Source organism: Colossoma macropomum, unplaced genomic scaffold (genome assembly GCF_904425465.1).
Source record: "Colossoma macropomum unplaced genomic scaffold, Colossoma_macropomum, whole genome shotgun sequence".
Classification (NCBI taxonomy): domain Eukaryota; kingdom Metazoa; phylum Chordata; class Actinopteri; order Characiformes; family Serrasalmidae; genus Colossoma; species Colossoma macropomum.
In genome coordinates this window covers 7,863,245-7,887,975 of record NW_023494793.1, presented here as the reverse complement: position 1 = coordinate 7,887,975, position 24,731 = coordinate 7,863,245, and the positions used below count along the sequence as shown (strand labels likewise).

Sequence of the window (24,731 nt, the reverse complement as noted above, 5' to 3'; positions counted from 1 at the left end):
TTTCAACAAATAAGTCTAAAAACATTGATAGCAGTTCATTTTTGAGTTATATTGGAATAGTGCTGCCATCCAACTGAGTCATTCTATAGAAAAACTTCTTTCCCTGTATTATATTATCAGAGTGGACCAAAATGCTTCATTTTCATGTTAAAATCATTGAATGTTTTTCATGGAGGGCCAAGCCTTTATTTTTAACCAGGGGGCTGATTTTTGAACTTATCACCCTTTTCACTGCCTGTATGAATAAGGTATGTTTGAAATTATTAGCCCATGTGTGCTACTGAATGAAAATCACACTGAGTAATATAGAGGATGAGCTATATCAGTAGAGTGGTTGATTCTTAATAAATTGTTTTAAAATATAATACAAATGTATTTAGAGATACTATGAGATAATTATGGAGTTCCTCGAACTTAAAGGCATTTGTTTGACCTCTAACAGAAACTATGGACACATTATGGCACAAAAAATCTCATTAAATATAAGACAAGACATTTAATAAAATACAATAAGGAGAAATTACAACAAAAAATGAAACTTCCAGATGGTCCAGTGTTGCTGTATAAATTTGTGTGTGTATCTGCATAGTATTGGTCGATAGCTAGTTGTCCTCAAAGTGAGAGACGTTACTGCATTACCCTTCCTGCGCTTGAGCTTGCAGTTGTGGTGATAAAGTACACAAGTGTTGCAATATATTCCAATCGCACAGGAGCTGACATCATGCTCTGGCACATAGCAAGCAACAAAGACTTAAGGAGTGCAGAGCTGATGCATGGGTGAGGGAGAGAGAGAGAGAGAGAGAGAGGTAAATGAGGGGGATGGCAAAAAGATGTAGGAGGGGGCGAGTGAGGCAGCCAGAGAAGCTGGGCGAGAGAGAGAGCGGGAGAGAGAGAGACAGAGAGATAACAGCAGGCTGCTGGTATTGGCTTCTACTGCAGTGAGCAAAGATAGAGCGAGAGAGAGAGAGAGAGAGAGAGAGAGAGAGAGAGATAGAGAGAGAGAGAGGGCAAGAGAGCTGCTAGAGAGCTGTAATGTTCTCTGGTGCTTGCAGCGGTGCTGATCCATACACTTTCTGTTCCTGCCTCAGTCCCTACACGCACGTCCACACACTCACACGCACACGCACCTCGCCGGCATGGCTCCAACGCAGCCTGGGGGGATCCTCTCCTGGATTACTGCTGGAGCGTCTCCACACTGGACTGAATGAGCGGCACGCTGATCCTATTTTTTCTGCACGCTGCTATGCTTCATTCATCTGAAAGGCTGGACTAAGCTGGATTACATACTGGACCTGCACTAGGGAGAAGGGGAGAAAAGAAGGAGACAGAAGGCGGCGCGTCATCAGCGGTCAGGATTTCCTCTTCTTCAAAGCAGCCGGCTCTCACGATGCCCTTGATGCCTGGACCTGGGTTTGTCCACACCTGATGGAACATGGACATCTGCATCTCATTCATTCACTAGTGAACTGTGACCAGGCTCTGATTAGCCTCTGGCTATAGAGTCTCATCATCATTCATTCCCCATGGCTGCATCATATCATGCTTTTCATGAGACGACTATGTGTTGAAACGTTTAATGTGTCAGATACGTGGTTATATATGTGGTAGAGTGTTAGGATATATAGGTAGACAGACAGACAGAGACTTGGGTGCTACAGGAAACAAAAACACTGTATACATATATATTGTATAATAAGATGCACATCATTTATATATAATTATTTGTACATACAAGATATTCGACAAAGTGCTTAGGACAATAACATCAAAGAGAGACATTCACATTCAATGGTATATGTCATGTGGGTTGTTATTTTTGTTGAGAAATTTTGTTCTGATGATAGAAACTGAGCTAATTTTGTCTCAAATTGTGTCCTATACAGCAATTCTGGAGTTAATCTCACCTACATACAGGTAGAAACAAACATAAACAGGTACAGACAGTAAGCGAGAGCGATAGACATATAGAGAGAGAGAGAGAAACAGCAGGGGTCCGCTTCAGACGGGCTCTGACAGGTGCAGTCACTCAAACAGCCTCTGTCGTGCACACCCTGCAGTTAGAAGGGTGGAGAACGGATTTGATGTGATTGCTGAATGACAGGTTGGTTCATATGAGAGGCTCGGGGTACGAATAGTGGGTCGTGTCCCCCCTCTCTCAGGGGAGAAGAGACAGTGTTTAGCGAAGTGTATCATGTTGAAAAAAAGGCTAATAGGGATATTTTCATATTATACGTAAGGACTTACCACTACTGCGTGTGCTTCATATCAAATATGACCATGCTGATGTGATTGTGTTCTTATTTTGAAAGAAATCTGACTGACAAGGCGGTTCATGTGAGAAGAGAAGGTGATTAGGATGTCTATCACGCTTAAAACAAGGCTTTGTGAAAGTTGCTTCCTATCAGTTCTGGGATCATGTTAATATGAATGTGTTCTTAATTCAGTGGAAATGTCCATATACAGTTAGCACACCTGCTTACATTGGCTGAAAAAGGCTCTTCTAAAGCGATGGGCCTGTACTCAACAGGTCGAACACTGTTCCACTGAGAGCTTGCAGTAGAAGAGTCGACCTGTGACAGGCTGCTATATAATGGCACGTAGCATATGTTTGTTTAAGAAACATAACACATTACGCAGAAGCGCCTGATGCGCTTTCTAAGAATAGCACAATGACACCGAGAGTACAGAAGGAGGCAGTAATCTCACTGGGGAATCCAGAAAACTGGGTGGTAAACACAGCATATATTAGAGTCAGTCTTGGTGCGCCACTCTTTTAATTAAAGTCTTTGATTATGAAGCCTCATGGGCGAGTCGATACACAAGGGGCTTTAGGCATGCATGCAAAATATACAATTGTAATTTCATTTAGAAGACATTTTGAAGATATCATTCAATAATAAGATTTCATTTCAAGGCTTAATATTTTACCATCTGCCATTCAATCACTGACACTGCTGTACTGGTGGACAGCTGAACAGCAAGTCATGATATAACAGCAAAGGTGCGTATATCTAACAAAAGCACAGTGGTTTGGGGGGCCTGAACCAAACCTTCAACTAACACCCTAAAAAACTACTTCAGATTGCCAAGCCCTTTCACATTTACCTCTACCAGTTTTTTCTGAGGGCCTCACTGATCTTGCTTTGGTCTTTGAATGAAGCCGCAGCACTGACTGAAAAAGAGGAACTGAATTTCAAAGGCTTTTCATGGCGAGCAAAGTCATAACCTTCGACTGCAGGGTGGGATCTCCATAACTGGACTGTGCTGTAATTGGCCTCGCTGGCTGTTTGATTTCGGAGCATCAGAGAGGCAAAAGCAGATTGAAGAGGCAAACCTGAACCAAGAGCCAAGATGGGCTGCAACATGTGTGTGGTGAATCGGCCTGAGGAACAGTACAGGATTATGTTTCAGGTGAGAATGCGCGCTTTTCTTTACCTGTGCTGTCTTTCAGGGTTTTGGAGGTTGCTGGAGGTCCGAGCTTTTCAAGCGATACTTCAACAAAAGTCAAATGTACAAAAAAATTCTGATTACCTCAAAGCTAGCCGGTCAGCCAAGAGATGTTTGGTATCTGAAGTTTGCTTCTTTAGTTTTGGACTGGAGCTACAAGGCTAATATAGCTAATAAGTAATTAGCATTGTACAAATAATCATCACACAGTAGCTTTTTGTCCATTTTGATAGACAACAGTATGTCAGAAACCACATAAGTAACTCTATTTGAGATGACTTAAGAATGATTATACATTAGGTTTGCTCAAAGTTAGCATTTGGCAATTTATGTTTAGCAACTTACATTACTTGTTAGCCTTACTAGCCTCATGGTAATGACTTTTGCTGCCTCTCAAACATCTCCTGAGTTTTCATTACATCAATGTGCACCAGCGGGCAGGGAAAAATAATATTAACTAATAATATCACGTTTCACCTCCTCTTCCCAGCCAAGAAATGTGCAATCCACTCATCCCCTCTCGAGAAGAGTGTATTAAATGGAGTGTTATTTAGGTGAGGTAGGCTGGTGATACTCTGGTTGGAACATAATGTGAAACTTCATGTGTTCTTCTCAGTGAAGACATATAAAGTTTATACGATTCAGTCCACAGGCACAGTGTCTTTTGGGCAGGTTTAAGTTCTGACTAACACCCTTACCAACCTTTAGAACTGTTCCTGCACTGATATGTCAAGTAGACAACTATTCGCTTATGTTCAATTCCTCTTTGAGATTAAGCCTAGTCTAAAGGTTTAAGGCTATAGAAGAAACATTCTTTCAAATCTAAAGTTTGTGTCTACTTGAGACTGCTCATCATCTATTTTTGACCACCATACCATCACTAAATACCCACGCCTACCTACACCTAGTATCTTCTCAAGAATCTTATGAAATCTTGCATACAAATCCACGTGATAGGATACATCTGCCCGTAATGCTTCTAGACGGATATCAAGTTAACCCTTTAATGTCCTCTCCAAGAAAAAAGCAATAGATTTTTTTTTGGGTATTTTTTATTTGTTTGGGGCAATAATAAAAACAATTGGTGTTTTTTTTTCTTTTTTTGACCCCACAATTTTTAAAATATGTCTACCAAACGGTCAAGATGGCACTTTGTGGCATATATAGTAACCCAAAATTTGCTCTACCAAATGGCTGAGCAGAACATTTAAGGGTTAAAAAATTGCCACTACTTTCAGTTTAGACATAAGACAAAATGTTTAATGTTAAATTAGTAAAAAATGTACAGTGATATTAATTGATGGCAGAGGATGCCAGAGCGATGGAGCGGGATAACAAGTTATCTGCAATTCACAGGGGGATGCCATCACATCTGATTTACTGCCATGGCAGAGCTCACTGTGGGCACACTGCGCAGAGGGCTAAAGCTGAAATTTCTGGATGGATAATGCTTCAGCTGTAGTGCAAAGGCACAAGGAGCCATTAGTTTCGGTTGCTGACAATGCAGTTTCATGGTCCAATACAGTTTGTGTGTACATATCTACATAGTTTTAGTGAAGAGTTAGCTCCAGATAGGGAGATGCTTATCATTACTTCTGCTGTGTGAGTTTCCGGTCTAGCGTAGACGGCGTATGAGTAATCATAAGTAATCAAGCGTGTAAATTCATGAGTGATGAAATTCATCTGGCCCTAATGCTTCTAAGCAAGTATTAAGTCAAAAATACCATTTGACTTTTCCCTTAAAATCAACCTGGAATCAATTTGATCTCATCAGTTTATGTTTCTGGTAATATTAAGAATCATCAAATTCTTATTTTCCTGTAATCTTCTATTCTTCTAAAATTTTGTGACATTTGCCCCCCTAAAACATATGATTCATATTCATATGATGATATGTTTCACATACCCTTCCTTCGCCCCCACCTATCATCAAGCGAAACACTCAGTTAGCTCAGAGACAATCCTTAATACTACCTTTCACTCTGAAATATGTCACAGTGTGGAAGGAAAATGATTTCCGATTTACAGTGACTACAATGTACTACCTTTGTCTAGACACAGGACATACAGGGGCAGACATTTTGTGCCATTATGAACCCTATTTTAACATTAAAAAGTTGCTGTCATGATTGACCAAACAGGTGCAACAGCCTTTTAGCACGATCACTGCTCTTCTGTGCTTTTGCCTCATTGCATATGCATTCATAGCAGTTTCCCTCTCACAAAACACTGAGAGGAAATTATCATAATGAACCACCTATTCTGATTTACCAAGGCTGATAGGAAATACTGACTGTGTGCTGATTAGCGCCCGAGAAAAGCTTGTCTTATTTTTGGTGCTAACAAAGCTGCTAAGAGAGAGAGAAAAGAGAAAGTGCATTTGTGAATGCCTGCCATGTTATTCTTAATTTGATGATGGAAATAAAAATGTAAAACCAATTTGCTTTAGTAGAGCAAAGTTTTAAACTGCTATTTCCTAAGACTTTGGGTATATTTTACAACACTATAGTGTCTTGAAAGTAACTAAGTTGCAAAAGATATTAATTACAATATAGCTGTTAATTACAATTAATAAACTAAGAAATTAAACTTAAAACAGTTTGTCGTTTCATTTAGTTATAGTCAGCAATGACAAAAAGAAAGAAGCACTAACCTGCCCTGTATTCATTTTAATTTACATCATATTTAATTAACATCATATTTATCATTATTGGGGATTTTGCTAAAATATTTATAGCAAAATGCAGATAGAACAAAATTTCACTTTTATAGGAAGCAAAAGTGAAACTCTATGCTGAATAGTAGAGCATGAGATATCATGTGATAACTGTAACTCTAGGCGTACTTTGTTTACATGGTTTAACAGTTTTCATCACTGTCGTAACACAACCTCATCTCCACAATAGCAACTTAACAGGAGAATGTAAACATCCTTAACTTATAATGGAAGTTAATGTAACAGTATTTTTTACATGTAATTTAGGATAATATCTATTAGTCCATACATCATTATGTTTTAACACAACGCAAAGGGTAGTTTTTGAATTATTCAATAAAGTAAAAAATGGCAGTAAGGGCCATAAAAGGTTTTTGCGTGACAGCAACCATTCGAAAATGTAACCTTTAGCTACCTGACGTGTGTCCCCAGTTGTCAGACCAAATTAGCAACCCTGATCATATGTTAATTACATGTGCCAGTGTTCATTTGCATGGACGTTCTTGGTAGATCTTCAAATGCAAAGTGTAGACTGTTGTGAATTGGTGGCTCTCTCAGTAAATCTGCCCTAAAATATTAAATAAGTAAAAAAAAAATAAAAATTTAACAGTAGTGACAGACTACAGTAAATAATAAGTGATTTTATGTACCGGACTTTCTTTTCCTTCCTTATCCACATGAAGTCTCAGTCTTTAAAAAAGGTTTAAACTCTGCACATCCACTCTACTCTAAAATGTGCATTTTGAAGAGCTGACTAAAAGAGTCTCTCACTTTTCACACTTAAACAAATATTTTAGCAAGGCTCGAGTCAGCCGCTTCGTAGAATTTTGTTCGGAGAGCGATTTTGCACACTCCCCAGGCTCTGATGTTACGGTAGGATAGGTTGCGCTGTATCTAATTTGAGAGGGATCTGCCGCTTGATCTTGGCAATCTCTCTGCAATTTCAAGGGCTTCTCTCTTACTTCTCCTGCTTCCCTCGCACTGCTTGAGGTGGCTCAAGCACTTTCAGCTCCCTAACTAGTTCTTCACCCAGAAACACAGAAGCCCCTCAGCATGTGAGCCCACTTAAAATGCTGCACGGTGATGAGGAGAAGTGCTTGGAGACCCCTTAACTCATGCCAACCATGCGGCAAAAAGCACTTGGAGGCATTTCGAAGAACCAAGAGGAACAGAGTGTGTATGTGTGCATATGATATATACGGCACCATGTTCTCTGAGGTTTGGTGGGGAATGATGAACGATCTCTAGCTGAGATAGCCGAGAGCCAGCGTGTGTCTTTATCGTGAGGGCTTTTTCCTCAGTACTCTATTTCATGTGCTTCTATTCCAGTCCAAGCCTTTTCTTTCAAATGAACACTGGGCTGGTCGTATCAAATGTTAGCATGTTCCTTCGACTTCATCAAGCACGAAGTGCAAAATGCGGCCCCCAAAGCGACAAACCGAACCCTTTTTCATGCGCTAAATGCTTTAATCAATCAGTTTCATTGTAGTCGGTGGTAGACAGGCGAATCCGTCAACATGCAACTACATGCAGCGCCATTTAGAATGGAAGCAGACACCATGACAGTTCCTCGGTGATCAAGGAGACAGAGACATTTCTGGCTTTGCACTTTTTCATTTCCTTTCCAGATACACATCAGTCACACTCACCAGCACACTGACATGCACATACTCTCCACGGACATCCCTCACTTCTCTCCATCCTCTCTCTCTCTCTGAGTGTTGTTTGCCATGGCTTACTGCACAGTAATGAAGAACTCCAGATAAAGACGCAGCCTATTGGAGTCAGGCCTTTCTGTCAATAACATGGACCTTAGCATTAGCGCCATATCGCATTAACTGGCCTCAAAGCTGACAGGTCACAGTAGCCAGCGCTGAGGCTGATCTCGTTCATTTAGCTGAGCCATCTCAGTGCAATGATAAGCTAAGCTAATTGCCACTAAGCTCGGGGGCTCGCGCTGAGGTTTAAATGAGCTCGTCTCCGCTCAAATCCCTCGAAATAATGCCGAATGCCGAGCTCGCTCCAAAAACGCGTCTCTAAACACGTTGCAACCCTGCTAATCCGTCCTACAGCCCACCCTTTTCCATGTCTGCTGGGCTTCCCTCTCTCTTTTTCTTCCCCCCTCTCGCTCTCCTTCCCCCTCCCGACAACAAATTCTGTCAAATGCGTCTCTATGGGCCGTGGTTGCCACGGCAACTGTGGTAATTAAACAAGACTTATACGCTTCCTCACCGTACAGCTCAGACAGAGGCCCAGTACTGAGCATCCGCGCAGCGCACACGCGCACGCATTTGCAATGAACGCTGATGGAAATGAGGACGTTGCACTCAGGCAGAGAAATATTTACACTCGACTCTGCAGGAAGCCTTCCCCCGAATGTTCCTCGACATGAAAGAGAGCGAAGATAAAAACAGTCTGCCCTGCTACACCTCCTCCCCGAACTGCAAAATTATAGAGAAACCAATTCACAGTGACATTTTGGGCACCAGTAACATTTCTTTCTATTCTCTCCACCGTTTCCTCCGCAACCCCTGGCTGACTCCGTCCAGCAAGTGCAGAACCTCTACGTTCAGGGGGTTCACGCCTCTCCAGTTCAGACCCTGTACATCAAGGCTGAAGAAACCCCACGATTAATGGAGGTTAAGGTTCAATCCAGGCTCGACAGAGAAAGAGAGCGATAGAGAGAGGCAAACACGGAGACAGAGAGATTGGAGCCTCTAGACAAGCAGAGAATTGGGTTCCTGTTCTCTCAACCCTTATCAAAAGAAAGTCAGACGACAGGAAAAAAGACATGAAACGAAGAGACCACAGGACAGTTTTGCGACCAACAACAAAAATGGAATCAGGAAAAAAAAAAACGACCTACTTAACCAAAGTGTGCCCAACCTTTATAAAGAGACATGCATGACATTTTCAGTGCCACATTTAATTGGGTCAAGAAGACTGGGACAAGAGTGATAATAGAAAGAGAAAAAAAATAGAGCATCATCAGTTCCGATCACTAGAAAGTGAATGTAAAAGCTCGTGGACCAGTTGTTTCTTAACAACCAACAGTCAGTGTGATAACAACTCAGCAGCTCATATCTGCGCTGATGGAGCCATTAAAGCATTAGCAGTCTCACAAATAAAGGTTCCTAAATTGGCTTGGAAGTGTAACCTTTAATCGGTATAGAACCATCCTTTAAGATTTAGAAAGGTTCTTCACGCTCACAAATCTCGTTAACAAAATTGCATTCTCAAACTGGCCCTCAGGCAGCTCTAAACGATCTCTCCCTTTGTGTTGGGAACTGGATTGAGCACAAATGAGGACCCACTGTGTTAAAGAACAACTGATTGAAAGAGAAGTAAAAGTATCCAGGGAACCCTTTTTGGCTCCTTAATTTTTTTAGGATGTAGTGCAGGGGTCCACAGCCCAAATGTTAAGAAGAGCCATTTTGTCCTTTCAACAAAAATTAAACGATCTTGAGAGCCACAACATTTTATGTCAATTTTACCATCTTGGCTGTAAATATGCCTCAGTACATGCTAATGTGTTAGTATAGGCTAAAAATGTTAATATACATGAAGACACACTTATTTTGCTCTAATTTAATCTTTAGCTCAGCTATAGCTGCTTTCTCACATCTCCGACAGGAAACTTTTCCTGAAAAGTGGAATAGTTTCTTGTAAAATGTCTCTCAACTTTTGATTTTTTTACAAGCCAACTTCTTGTTTGAATTTTCGTTGCAGAATAAACATATCAGGAAACCAGCTGAGTGCTTATGAGCACAATTAAGTCCATTCGTCTCTAAATTATCGAAGTTCGTGTTTAATCTCTCTCTTTGTCTTTTCGCTACTAGCTAGGCAAGATTTTTGTCTGTGTTGCTATGGTGACCAGCAGTCTGCCTGCCAACCTTCAGGGTTAAAGGGTGAATCAGCAGTAATACTTTAACTCCAGTGTTTAAGACCATTTATTGTTAAACTGCGTTAGAACGATCAGCAGAGCTTTATTTTAGTGCAAAGGAGGATTATTTTATTTTTACCTAAAAATCTGATTCTGCTGTGGAGCTGCAACAGGGCAGCAAAAGAGCGGCAGGCTGCCGACCACTGCTGTAGTGTATTTGCACACGACAGTCAGTAATCCTCTGGTTAAGATCTGGAAATGTCGAGAGTGAGTAGGTGCAGAAAGTCCACCTGATTACCAGTGTTTATACGTGACAGCGGCTGTTTCATTAGAAATGCAATTATTCCACCAGGGCAAATGTAGAGGTTGAAGGTCAATAGAGGTGTATTAGGAGATAAAGAGACATAATTGCTGTCTCCTGGCTTCATGCTGATAAGCAGCCCTGTGTCGCAGAACACTGTGGCCCACTTAATTGTACAAAATAAACACCATCACAGCAAACACACTCCGTAGTTACATCTCTAGCCTAGACTAACTCAACACACTCACCAGACTGTAATTACCTTTTTGTCACTTTCAAAGCTATGAATGCTAGAATTTACCTATCCCTACTCAAGAGAAGACCTAAAAAGTACTTCATAAGTACCTGTCAAGGTGATTTCCACTTTTAAAAATAAAAGAAAAAAGGTTCTTTGGAGTGATGCCATGAAAGAAATTTCCCAAGAACCTTTGAATTCATGGTTCTTTGAAGAAATCAATTGAAACTATTCAGTTCAAAAGTTCTTCAGTAGGGTTTTAACTGTCTGACCTCATAACAGTTTGATTATATACAGTTTTTAGGAAATCATTCAATGTATCAAGAAATCTCAAATGGCAATGATTTGATCTGATTCTTTTAGATTCTTTTAAAAACACACTGAACACAGTTTTTACACAATAGTTCAATGAAGAAAATAATAAGAACAAACTTTTTGTGATTTTTATTTTTGAAAATAGCCCAAGATGTTTCTGGAAATATATAGGGCCCAGCCGATATGAACATTTCGTGGCCAAGAACAAATGGCTTAAATTTCTGATATCTGATAAAAGCCAAAATAATTTTATATTTACATTTTAATTTCATACTCATGTAGTTTTAAGTGAACTGATACGAGGGAAAGCTCTTGGTTGCCACACTCCTTAAGGCCTTCACACATGACATTAATAATATGATTTATGATAGATTTACTATATAATGTTATTTTATTCGCCCTTTCAAACTTTTGCTGGTGACATGAACTGTCTGACCCATCACAGTTGTCTTTGGTGTTGGCATGGCAACAACCAAGATGACAGAAGAGCTGTGTTCCAGTAAATAGAACTTTTCCACAAATGCTAAAACGATCAGAATCTTCAAAAGCAGCTCAAACTGGGCTACGAACATCCAAGTTATAGCCTATTTGGAAGCACTCAAAATTTCAGATTCTGAATGAAATGATGAGCTCAGACCGAGTTACAGAGATCTGAGCTGTGAGTAAAAAAGTTCATAAAGTTTCAGCTCCTGGTGCAACTCTCTGTTCTCCTTGGGCTTTTCCCAAGTGGAAACCACCCTCCGCAATTCCATAGTTTGCCTGTTTCGTGAGAAGCAAAGGACATTTTGATAGATATTCTACCTGTGTTTTTTCACACTCATGTCCAGTGTGTATAGTTTTGATGCAAAAAAATTGTCTCTGAATATTTTGCATTTTTGTGTCATGTATTTGCATTGCATTTGGTATGTAATGAGCTTTAAGCTCAAATAAACTGCAGAAACTTGCAGTCTGAAATAATATACATATTCTAGGATTGGCGGTGGTTTGTGGTTTTGGTTTCTGTTATTTACCTTTATTCCTTATATTTCCTTAGATCTCTTCTTAAAAAACGCAGTTTGTGTTACGACAAATTATTCTCATTCTCACATTACACTCCAGTTTAGATATATGTCGTATTTTGTAATACTAACCGTGATGGTATTTTGTGTTCATATTTATTTGTCCAGCCTGAATTAATGTCATACATTTAAATGTGTGGTGACTCATATTATTTTGCAGTGGCACAGCATCATTAAGTCCAAATCCTGGTGATACCACGACCAAATAAGGTACCGATCACCAGTGCGTTACCTGCAACTTTTCACCAGGATGGAGATAATCGCAGGGTTTCAAAATCGGCCGATATTATTGGCTTCTATGATGGTCAGGCCCTACAAATATACAAATGCAGGCTTTACTGAATATGATTATAATTGGTTCTAACACTGCATTTAAATTACAGTAAAGCAAAAAGCTTACCTCGCTGACTAATGGCGGCAACAGTCTGATTCTGACAACAATATGGCGCCCAGTGAAACTCACTTCACATTTGCATGAAGTTGAGAAAATGTCAACTTTTTAGTGTTCTCTCTCTGTTCTTCACACCATTGGCACTTGCTCCCACAGTCCCCCACACAAAACTGACATCTGCCTCTACAGACATTAATGAGACGTGAAACAAAAATCGCTTCATTTTGCTGTAAATGATCCATAACATTCCAGACTTTCAGAATCATTTTTATATCCTTATTCTTTTTAGACCCAAAAGTATCCAGATCATTAATGTAATTAACCGGATCAGGTGTGTTAAATATGGGCTGGAAATGAACTCTGTAGGAGAGTAGAACTACAGGAGCATTGGTAATCACCGTTCTATGGCATCACTCCAAAGAACACTTTCTGACACCATGATCTTTAAGAGTGTACATTAGAAATCAATACTGCGTTGGTCATATGTCCTCCAGTGTAGTCTTCCGCTTCGTCGTGCTCTGCTGGAACACCTGTGAGCAAACCAGTTATTTTTAATCAAATCCACCCACTGGATCGATGATCCTACATACATACAGAGAAAATAAATGGATTACTGTCTCGTTTGGACACTGAGAGGTGCAGAGTCAAACTCCATGAGGGGCTGAGATGAGCCCTGGTCTCCAGGGGTCAGTTATGTTGAGGCTGAGCGGGTCCAGAGGAATGAGGCGGAGGTCATGGCGAGCGTCAGCAGGATTAAGCTCGTATTGATTGAGTACTGCATTCCCGCAGTATAAATCGTCTGTTCATCCGAGCTATCTTCATCAGTACCCCACAGGGCTGGAGAGAGGGAGCGGGGGCTGAATGAGCTGATGTGTATTCCACTCGTGCTCTTCTGCAGAAATCTAACGACTTGGCAAAGAGTCAATGTAGTGGAAAATTAAAGAACAAAAATTAAATCATTATGAGAGTTGGGAAAGCCTGGGGATATCTGGAACATTGCTGAAGATACATTTTGCCTGGCTGGTGTACAAGCAGCTGTACTGTGGTATCTTTGATTCAGTTTTTAATCATGATCTGTTCAGCTGCAATTTGGGTTCAACTAATCAGGACCCCATGTAATAATACTGCAACTTGTTATACAAATGTTACACACATTTCTCCATTTACAGAAACATTAACACTGGTTTCTCTGGTCTTTTCAACAGAAGGGCAACACGATGCGTCCTATTGATGCCGAAGTAAAGGTTGAAGTATAAAATTTATGTTACCTTAAATGCTCATTTTCTCTTTCTCAGTATTTCTATTCTATTGTTGCTATCAAAACTGTAACTCCATCAAAACCCTGTAACACCCTTTTTAATTTTGCTTTTACACCATTTAAAACACTAGCTGCCTTTTACATTGTGCATAAAGAGATAAAGGTGCTTTGATGACAATGTTCCGTATCTTTTAAGATACTATCGATTATATTAATAACTGAGTCATCTACCAGTTATTTTAACAATTAATTAAACATCCAGTGTTTTTAAATGGCTACACAATAAAAATAGATTTAAGTGAACAATGACATTTTTAGTCATGCGGGTCCAGATCATGTGAAGAGAACATCAGGGGACGTATACAGGAACGTAGACTTATTAGGGTGGGAACAAGCTGAGTGGGAAACAATCCAATACCTCGTGAAGGTGGAGATCGAAGTACAGCGCAATGATGCGTTTGTCATCACTGTCCAATGAACAATGAGCCCGTCGCTAGTTTAACAGGCTGTCCGAAGATGTGTATTCTCATTATGAGATCACACTATGAGCCCCCGCAAGACTATAAGATACTATGGAAAGTCTTTAAGATTCCAAAAGACTTTATTGAAAACATATAAAGGAAGTCTTTGCATATTCTCCATATAAAAAACAGTATGTGGCAAAAAAGGCTCTGTTTCTTACTGTTTACTGTCTCTTGTCAAGTGAAATGATTTTAAAGCTAGTCGATGTATCTAACATTTTGAGATGGCTGTGCACTTATTATAAGATTATCTAGCTTATTTCTAGATTTTTTTACTTGTTTAGGTCATTTTAAGTAAAATTATCTCACTGGCAGATAATTTTGCTGGGTTCAAGTTTATCTCTTAAAACAAGCAAAATTATCTGCCAAAATAGTGAGATAGTTTCACTTTACTTAAAACAAGTAAAAATGTCTAGACGGTATAGAAGTTAAAGTTAAATAATCTTAAGTTAAGCTTACAAAAATCTCAGTCAGAGAAATATTAGATTTTTTTTGCCTAGATCTAAGATAATTTTACTTGACAACACACCAATTTTTGCAGAATAGATATGGAGGAGAATTCAAATTAGGCATTTTTAGGGTATTTGCAGGCATCAGCAAATTCACTGGAATGCTTTTAAAGTCATCACAGTAAGTTTTATAGTGAATCCTTTGGGAAACCGGAACTCTGAATATTACTGGAGGAGCCTGTTAGCCTGTTTGCTGTATGGCAAGCGCTTTAGCCTAGACCTTTTACTTCATATACACTGTCACTCAATATACACACAATTTGTAACAGAAAACATCAAAACTTATTGTACATACATGGAATATATAACTACTTTTTGCTTCAGTAATACACACAAAGGCGGACCGAGCATTAATAGCTCCCCCTTATGGATAATCTGCTGAACACAGCTCTATAATGACCTGCAGATACCCTGTTTATCATTTAAATTGCAAAGAATAGTTTTAATGTTTAATTTAGGTGTATATTAAAAATGGGAGCATGCTTTGACCAGTCATTCTTTTAATTCTATATACCAATACGATTTCTCCTCCAACTCACTCACACTCCTCTCTTTCTTTTTCCTTTTCCTCTTCTCTTCTGCAGCTTAAAGGCAGAAGATCTTCTCATCTATCTCAAGATAAGGATGGGCATCCTCATGATCCTTTGCTGCTACAAGTAGTACGTAAAGGACACAGGAGGAGAGCAGGCACTACCACAGGCACTGCCAGACTAATGGCCATCACAGACTGTGTGGACAACTCTACACAGACCGACATCAGCTTCCAGAACTTTCTGGGCACAGGCCGAGGGTCCTGCTCTGGTGGCGGCTCTCCAAAACCTCCTCCGTCTCCTCCACTGCCCCCACTGGTGGAGCCATACCTGCTGAATGAACTGTGAGTGTCAGCTAAATATTGATGAATAGTTCTTCACTCCATCCTACCACTGCAGCAGAGACACTGTAAGGGTCATTTCACGCTAACTCACCCAGGCCCTGTCCAGTCATGTCATGCCTTAAATTTACTTCATTTACTCCAGTAAGTTTTTTAGTTATGAGTTTGGTCTGTAAGGATCTAAACTTCACCTAAAAATTAAGTTTCACTGCTTATAAAATGACTGTTATTTAAAACAATATTTTACTTTAAATCAACTAGTTAATTAATTATGGTTTTAGGTAATATTCCCACATTTCATTCAAATCTGTGAATGTTTCATTTCTGAATGAAACATCTGAAGCTTCACACATAAGAATGTATTATGTAGGCCCTTTGGGATCCATATTTTCTCAAAAGGGACTAATCTAATTTCCTGTTTCCTAAATAAGGACAGTTATATCTGATTAACATGTAAATAAAGTACAAATGTGCTCTGACATCATGGGGCAATTTATTTTTTAAAATGAGCCTTTTGACTAAGAAGCACAATTTAAAGAAGTAGTAAAACTATAAAAAGAAAAAAACTGGACTTGTGAAATAACCTTGCTCCTGAGAGCCTGTATCCTATTGAGAGCTAATAAGCTCATGTATTTGTTGTTGTTGAGGCACACTAACAAGTAAGGCACACTAAAAATCTGGCACACTAAAAATCCGTAACAAAAATGATTTGGAGCAGATCTCTGTAATGTGCTTGAACTAAATTGAAATTTTTCCAATAATTTTTCATGAAATCTATGACTGGACAGGGCCTGGACAGGTTTATAGATCATAGATCAGAAAAAAACCCCAATGTAGCAATGCAGCCAAGACATTAGACAGGTCAAATTGCATGTTCTGTTGATTTTTTCAAAATAAGTTAACAAACCATCTACAGAGAACACACAGGGTATTTTTTTTGCTAATTTCAGTGCACAATTTCTGTGTATTTGCTGAGTTTAACATATTGGGAAATATATAATGTGCCTTAACTTGTGCACAGACCACATTTTTCACCGTTTATTTCTTTCAATATGTTGATTTTCAACAAAATTAATAGTACTTGTATATTTTCATTTAGAAAATCAACAAAACATGTAATCAGGCCCAAACTTTTGCATTAGACTATATGCCTTAGTTTCTTTGAGATTACTTCATTCAACATGGTTTGAGGCAAGTGGGCAGTGATTACAGTATGCAGATTACATTATGATAATTAGTAAGCTTTTATTACTTGGTAGATATAATAGGCTCATAGTTGCAGTGCAAAATAAAAAAGCAAACTTTGGACATCAAACATGTCTTGGCTGACAACTATGTTTGGGTTAAGGGGTAAAAGTGCATAAATTAGTAGAAAGCGTAGGATATAACAGCCTTTCCAGTGTAAGCCTCCTCTAAAAGTACAGGAAATCTCTTTATAGCTGCACTCTGGAGCATGACTGTGCTGATCTCAATGACTACCTTGACGTTGCTAACCATGAGGTGGATCGACAAGAGGAGCTGGAATACGAGGTTTGGATCTCAACACATCACCACGATTTCTAACATTCAAGCAGCCTCACAAAACTCAGTTTAAACCTCCTATTACACTAATACGCGTTCTCTTTGCATTACACTTTAAGGCATGCATTGTGCTGTGTTTGTACATTGCAACATATTTATCTAGTTCCTCTCTCACACCCTACAACTGTCTTATGCTTTTCCTGAAATGGAAATATAGTCGTATAGCGCTTGCATTAAAGTTGGCTCTTGTCACAGCTGTACAGCTCTACTTGCCTCACTTACATAAAAGTGTCTAACAAATAAACAAATATCAATGAAAATTTCCACCACAAAAGCTCCAAATATGACACCACAGCTACCAAATATTCCATTATAACCCCCAACGTTCTATCAGTATGCGAGTTTTAATTGCTTCTTTAGAAGTCACTCTCATGCTGTGCTTGTCCGAGCCAGTGTTTTTGATCTGTGTCCTGCCATGAGCCGCCTGTCTGTCTCTGTTAGGAAGTGGAGCTCTACAAGTCCAGTCAGCAGGACAAGCTGGGCTTGACCGTATGCTACCGCACTGATGATGAGGAGGACCAGGGGATATATGTAGGGGAGGTGAGTGAAAGTCCATGGTAGCCATTTTTCACTGAAATGCAAATTGTAGGCTTGTGATTATAACTTGACTGATCAATGGAGCTGTTTCTTTCTCTTAGGTCAATCCCAACAGTATAGCAGCCAAAGATGGACGCATTCGAAAGGGAGACAGAATACTGCAGGTACATGCTGCAGTTTGTGATCACTTGTTGTTAAAAGTGAGATGGTCAAGTGAATTATACACTGAAAAATAAGTAAAGTTGTTTCCTAGAACAAAATGTCCAAGCCACACACCATTCGGGAACCATTATTTTAAAGCATGTTCCCTAAGAGCAGATTTCTATCATGACATTTTAATATGACTTGGGGAAAACAAACACTAATGCTATCTTTAATATCAGAGCTCACAGTTGATCTCTTATTTTTGTTTACTTATTTTAACCTTCTGTTGCACAATGTTGCCTCAGGGCAGCAAACTCATTTTCCTCACTTTACAATAAAATTATACATATTTAATGACAATGATAGGGTTAACAATAAAGGAAAGAGTTTGAGTAAGTCAATAAAAGCATGTATTTGGTCATACTATCTCTTAGTGGGCACATTTAAATCAAATTTTAAATTTGCACACATTAATATTGTTTTTGAATTTAATAATGAGGTCCAAAAAAATAAATTAAGGACAATGTTATACAAAAAAGTGAAATTATTTTTTTTTAATTGCTCTCATAATGCATGAAGTAGAGGGTTAATGCTCGAAGCTCCAAAAGGACACACACACATACAGCGCCACTGCAGAACTTCTCCAGCTCCTCTGAATCAGTTGATCTGCTCATGCTGTTGAACTTTCTTAGCAGAATGGGTTGGTACCCAGTGTCTGTACCTTTGAGTTACACTGGCTTAAAGAAAAATCATAACTTTGCATTCGCTACTCACTGAATCCATGTCTTCTTTACATGTTTTCAGTGTTGAATAAAAAAGCGCACTGGACTTGATGTGAAGTTTGAGTGTGTTACATCTGTAAAAACTGATTTGGTGTGACTCACGACAACTAAATACTGAACTACAAAAAGCATGAAAAATACTGTTTCTAATGCTCTTTTCCTCATGTAGCAGTGAGCGAATGTGTCATTCACAAGGGAACTCACTGCTGTCCATGTAAAGAGAAGGAAAACCAGCGCTAGAGTTTTAGACCATCAATTGGAGGCCAGAATACTCATGAATATAAGAAGATAAATATATATATATACTTATCGATTTCATGACCATAATCAATAATTATCAATAGGTAGTCCTAGACCTACATGTGAAACTTCTGTTGTAAGATAAAGCGCCAAGTGTGATGGGCTTCATCAACTTGGAAACAGTGTCTGCTGAATAAGCAAATATCAATGAAAATCTCCAAATATGATAACACAGCTACCAACTATTCCATCAAAACTCCCTACATTCTGTCAGCATGTCAGTTTTAACTGTTTTGATATTAACAATGACATGACTGTTACTTCAGTGTACATAACTTCACTGTCAGCTAGACTGGTTGTTATTTTGGGAACAAAGCTGTTCAATAATGTGTGTTGTGACAAAATGCTGCAAGTCCACTGTCCTTCCCATGTTTCCCAGATAAATGGAGTGGATGTCCAGAACAGGGAGGAGGCAGTGGCTATTCTTACCAGAGAAGACAGCATCAACTTCTCACTGCTACTGGCCAGACCGGAGATAGAGGTAAACACAAAATCCTGAGATTAGGTTTAGATTACAATAGATATTTTGTTTAGATGAACTACACACATGCACACAAGCTTTCAAAGACATGTGCATAGCTAATACGTCTACTCCATCCCCAGTGACAACAGATCCCAAAATTAATGGCTTGTTTTGCTGATGGAAGGGAAATGGAACACTCGCATCAGTCATGGCTGAATCATGTGATCACTCTTAGTGATGCCCGTCAAGGATTTGCAGCAGTTCCATTAACGCTATTCCACGAGGAGGAAAGGAAGGAAATCAGAGAGAGAGGGGAAAAAGCGGGTTTAGAAAACACACTAGAGAGAGCACCATTAAAAAGACATGAGAATAGTACAGACAGGGAGGGGAGGAAAGATTGATAGAGAACATGCAACTGTAGGGCACAGTAAAGGAGAGAACTGGGAATTTATTCTCAGTCAGCCTTTTTTGCAGTTTCAAGGGCACAAACGAGCATTCATAAGCTTTACATTTTTAACACAGGAATATATCTGTAAAATATGGCATCAATGGGAGCTGAAAGTGGTATGAAGGGCTCTGTATCACTAGAATATTTCAGGATTTACTCATTGTAAAGGATTGATCATGCACATGAGACTAACATGCTTCTCACTGTAAAAGCAAACATTACCAAATTGTGCAAAGGCAAGTGAATGTTACCTTTACCTTTAGGCCATAATAGAAAAGCTATTGCTAAAGACAAAACCACATATGCTAGCAGCTCAATGGGACATCTACGGAACAGCCATTAACCATGAACATAGCTGTACCCTAATGAATAAAACAGTGATCTCATTTGAACCAGAGTGCTACATTAACAAGATCTGACCAACAATAGAGCAATCCTGTACCTCCGGTTCTCCCCTCTTGTATTATCTTCACCGAGACAAAAGAACAAGTGATTAATGATGGGGTGGGGTGTAATGTAGGGAGCTGCCATTCCTGGAGAGGAACAGGGTAAAGAGAGAGGAAAGGGAGACAGCGAAAAAGAGAGGGGAACAGAGAAAGAGGGAAGGGCACTGAGATTACAGGCTTACTAAATCAAGAGGAGGTGAGGAGCAAGACAGAGAAAGGGCTTAAGACATGCCACAACCAGATAGTGAAGATAATCAATGCTTCTTTCCTCGTAATTTGGAGAACCATTCGGATGATATTGCAATCGATTACCAGCTGGCAGAAGTACTCAATAGATATAATTCAACCAAATCAAGACACCCATGTACTAGCTGCGACATGCAGGGTCATGAATGCACAGAAGCTACTGCCTGACATGAAGATTCTGTGCAGTAAACACAATTTGAAGAGATAATATTTGATAAGAGGTAATCTTACCCTTTTAAAGCATTTAATATACAATTTGTGTATATTTTTCAGTCTTCAGAGGGTCTCACTCACAATATCTGTAGCACAGTATATTTACATTGCCATCTAGTGTTAAACTGTGTTAGTGCATGCACTCACTCAAAGAGCTTAAGTAATATTGATGATTTCACATCTGTTGCCTGGTAACTGCCTTCTAATAAGTGCTCTTTTTTCTCTCCCACATCAAAATAATAATCCATCCTCCTGTGAAATGAACAAAAACCAAAAGACAGATGCTCAAATGGACCCCGAGGACCTGGATTGTGACTTACCAGTAGGCATGAGTGTGGACAGTCTCAACACCTCTCACTTGCCCAGTCTGTATCGTCTTCAGCAGCAAAGAGTCCAAACAGGGGTTCTTGAGAACCCATTACACCGGGAGACACCCATGCTTAGCCTGGTCACCCTCAATAATAGTCAGGAGCTGGACAGTGGTGTGGGCCGCACGGATGAGAGCACCAAGAATGAAGAATCTTCTGAGCATGACATTCTTCTGGGTGAAGAGCAGACTAGTGCCTCCAACACCAACACCACCAACACACCACACAGCCTCCGCAAGTTCAGGCCTGGTAGGAACGGCGGAAGTGGGGGAGATACACCATCCCCGCTGCTCCACATCAAAGAGCTACATCTCAGCGTGGACTCTCTGGACTGTGGGGGTGCAGGGGCAGGATACTTACATGACCCAGTGAGCTCCATGATGATGCCTGGCTTGACCGAGGAGGAGTGCGAGAGGTACCGGGAGTTGCTGGAGATCAAGTGTCGCTATGAAAGAAATATGAAGAAGAGCAACATGGGACCAAAAGTTGAGGAAACAGAGAAGAGGGATGGAGAAGCAGTGGAAGAGGATGGAGAGAAAGAAGTGGGTCTGGATGAGAACTGCAATGAGAGCTTGACTCCACATGAGATGGCTCTCTTGGAGGAAGAGCTGCGGCACCTTGAGTTTAAGTGCCGGAACATTCTGCGGGCACAAAAGATGCAACAGCTCAGAGAACGCTGCTTGAAAGCATGGCTGTTGGAGGAGGAGGCTTCAGGGAGAGGTTCCTCCGACCTGCAGGTGTCCCCACTCCATGAGCTCTCTGATATCAAAGAACTCCCAGAGAGAGAGCGATCAGACAAGGACACCAGCAGTGCTTACAACACTGGGGGGGAGAGCTGCAGAAGCACACCCTTGGTGAGTGACAACCTCTCTCCTGTGACCCAGATGGAAGAGTCTGGTTCTCCTCTGCAAGGAAGGCACAGAGACCGACCCAGCTGGAGTGAGAGGGGACGTGCCAGTTTCAACTCCTCCTACTCACCCAGCAGCTACAAGAAGTTCCAGATGAACCCTAACATCAACCCGAAGTTCCGTTCTCTGTCTCGGGAAGGTACTGTTCGTCCATTGGCAGAGAGTGGAGCACAGGGCAGGAGTGCGAGAGCCAACAGTATCCATGAAAGAACTGGAGGCCGGAGTGCTGATTCAAGCCCATACTTCACCCGACGCCACCACTCTAACAGACCTCCGCCTGAACGATACCAGAGCTGCATGCAGCTTGGCTCCTCTTTCTCAGAGACTCTCATAGAGAGAACCGTGGAAGGGGAAAGTGAGGCACCAGTGGGCAGTAGTGGCCGGGCAAGCCCTATGAGCTTAGGGAGCAGCACCCTTGGCCCAGTGCTTCATCCCAGCCCTGCCAAACACTCCCTGGATTTGCCTTTGCCTCTTCCCCCTGCCTCCCCACGCATGGAGTGGAAGGTGAAGATCCGTAGCGACGGTACCCGCTATGTGGCAAAACGTCCTGTCCGTGACCGCTTGCTGAAGGCCCGGGCTATGAAGATCTGTGAGGAGCGCAGCGGCATGACCACTGATGATGATGCTGTGAGCGAAATGAAAATGGGCCGGTACTGGAGCAAAGAAGAGCGCAAACAGCAGCTGCTAAGGGCCCGTGAGCAACGCAGACGTCGTGAGTTTATGATGCAGTGCCGGCTTGATTATCTCCGTGATCGGGGCCAGGATTCAGGGAGGGAGGGTCAGCAGGAATTAGGCCAGGCTCCAGGCTCAATTCTGGAGCTGAGTCAGAAGAAGAGCTCAAAAAAGCGCAACCGTCGCATCTTGGACAACTGGATCACCATCCAAGAGTTGCTAGCCCATGGATCACGTTCTCCAGATGGGACCAGGGTATACAACCCTCTTCTCTCTGTCACTACAGTATGAGAGATGAAGGCACAGAGGAAGTAGAAGGAACAAGTGAGAGGATGAGTGAATGAAGATGAATAATTTTTAGCCCTTAAAAAGCTCTAAATCTCCATAGCACATTATGTCATAAACATCATGTTTATGACTTTCTTTACCAAGATTTGGATGGAACTTGAAGCACAATGTCCCGTTACTTAAGCACAAAAAGGACTGTGCAAACTGAATACACAGACAGAACTAACACTCAATGCATTCTACATTACATACATACTGTCAAAAGCAAACTGCAAAGACAAAGTAAGCTCTGCTATGACAAATATCTCTGATACGCTCTAAGAATGGTACTATAAAAGAAAACTGCTGAAAGGCGTAAAAGCTCACAGCAAATCCTAAAAGCATCTTTGAAGACAAAGTCTGAATGTGCTCCATGCTTCATATTTTGACTTGGACAACTGACATGACATCACACTGTATTCCTGTTAACATACATGCAGAATCCTGACATGATCAACACAATGCTAATACAATCAAGATATTGCTTAATTATGAGCACAGTTCCCTCAGCATGGCACAGAATTAAGTGTACGCCATTTCTTCTGAGAGTGAGAGAGCACACACTTCAGATGTAGTCAGGTTGATACCATGGTGCTAAGTGTGCATGGTGCTGCTCTATGATGGTTTCTTACCTGCATTGGATTTGTTTACTGTGGCTCAGTCTGACAAAAAAAAACAACCAGTACACTAGGAGCTAAGACACAGAATCACCTCCTGAAGGGATGACCATTCTTTGCCCACTGTAAAGTAGTGTTATTGTGCATAGAGCCATGTTGCCTAATGCATACAAGTAAATGCTATCACCAGCACAAAATTGAAATATGAACATGAAAAGGAAGCAAAATGTATTGGACTAGCAGAGGGATGCCTATAGGTCATCTGTAAAACAGACCTTTTAGTGCTATATCTCTTCAGCATTCTTCAAGGTGCTAAAGATGACAGAAGAATACAACTTTAAAGGAAAACAGACACATATTTGGCAAACATGTAATAAATAACCCATAATTTGTAAATGGATGTGAGTCAACAGAAAGAATAACAGCTTTACTGATTGTTCTGACCGCTCGTATTCTAACCATACCATGCTTACCGGTGACTTTTCCAACTTTTTGACACACTTTTTGCATGATTTTAACAGCAAGAGCTATCACATATTAACAGAAATATTCTATGGATTATATGGTTGTATATCCATTGCTCAGTATACTATGTATGTGATCAGATTTTGCTGTCTTTCGTTGCTATTAATTTGTTGGTGTGTTAGTCATAAAGTAGATTTCTATGGTTATATTGTTATAACTGTTGATACTTGTTGATTGATATCAGTGGTCCTATTTACACAAGACAACATGCATTAGATCTTAAATGGTAATTTCAATGTACTGTTGAAATGGACATTTTAGGGAAATAAAACCATTTTGTATGCTTAGTATAAACCAACTTGTCACTCAAATGGTTCTTCTTCTAACTTCACATTTTGCATATAAGGCAACAGAAGACAAATTTGGCATTTAATCACAGCAGGTTGTGATCAAGCACGAAAAGAAGAGCCTTTCCAACAGCAAGAACATATTTTATAGAATAAGAGCAATAAATAATCACATATAATTTCTCTGAATTAGGTTTTCATTGAAACCTCATACATATATACAAATAAAACTTCATACAATTTCATTTCTTTAAATATAGTTACTGCTCTGACACACACATACTGATACAACTTTACAGTTACATTTTGTTCCCCTGGCCCTAAAGTGTAAACAATAGCTCGTCTCCCCTGCGCCCAGCCAG

The 24,731-nt window shown here is 40.3% G+C and overlaps 1 protein-coding gene across 1 annotated transcript; it reads left to right on the top strand.

The window, feature by feature from the left end:
* The first annotated feature begins 3,100 nt into the window (after positions 1-3,100).
* On the top strand, positions 3,101-24,355 carry pdzd4 (PDZ domain containing 4). Its single transcript, XM_036578341.1, has 8 exons — positions 3,101-3,411; positions 13,552-13,590; positions 15,219-15,508; positions 16,945-17,035; positions 17,528-17,626; positions 17,725-17,787; positions 19,229-19,330; positions 20,943-24,355. The coding sequence occupies exons 1-8, from the start codon at positions 3,352-3,354 to the stop codon at positions 22,902-22,904; spliced, it is 2,706 nt and encodes a 901-aa protein (XP_036434234.1). The 5' UTR covers positions 3,101-3,351; the 3' UTR covers positions 22,905-24,355.
* The last annotated feature ends 376 nt before the right edge of the window (positions 24,356-24,731 follow it).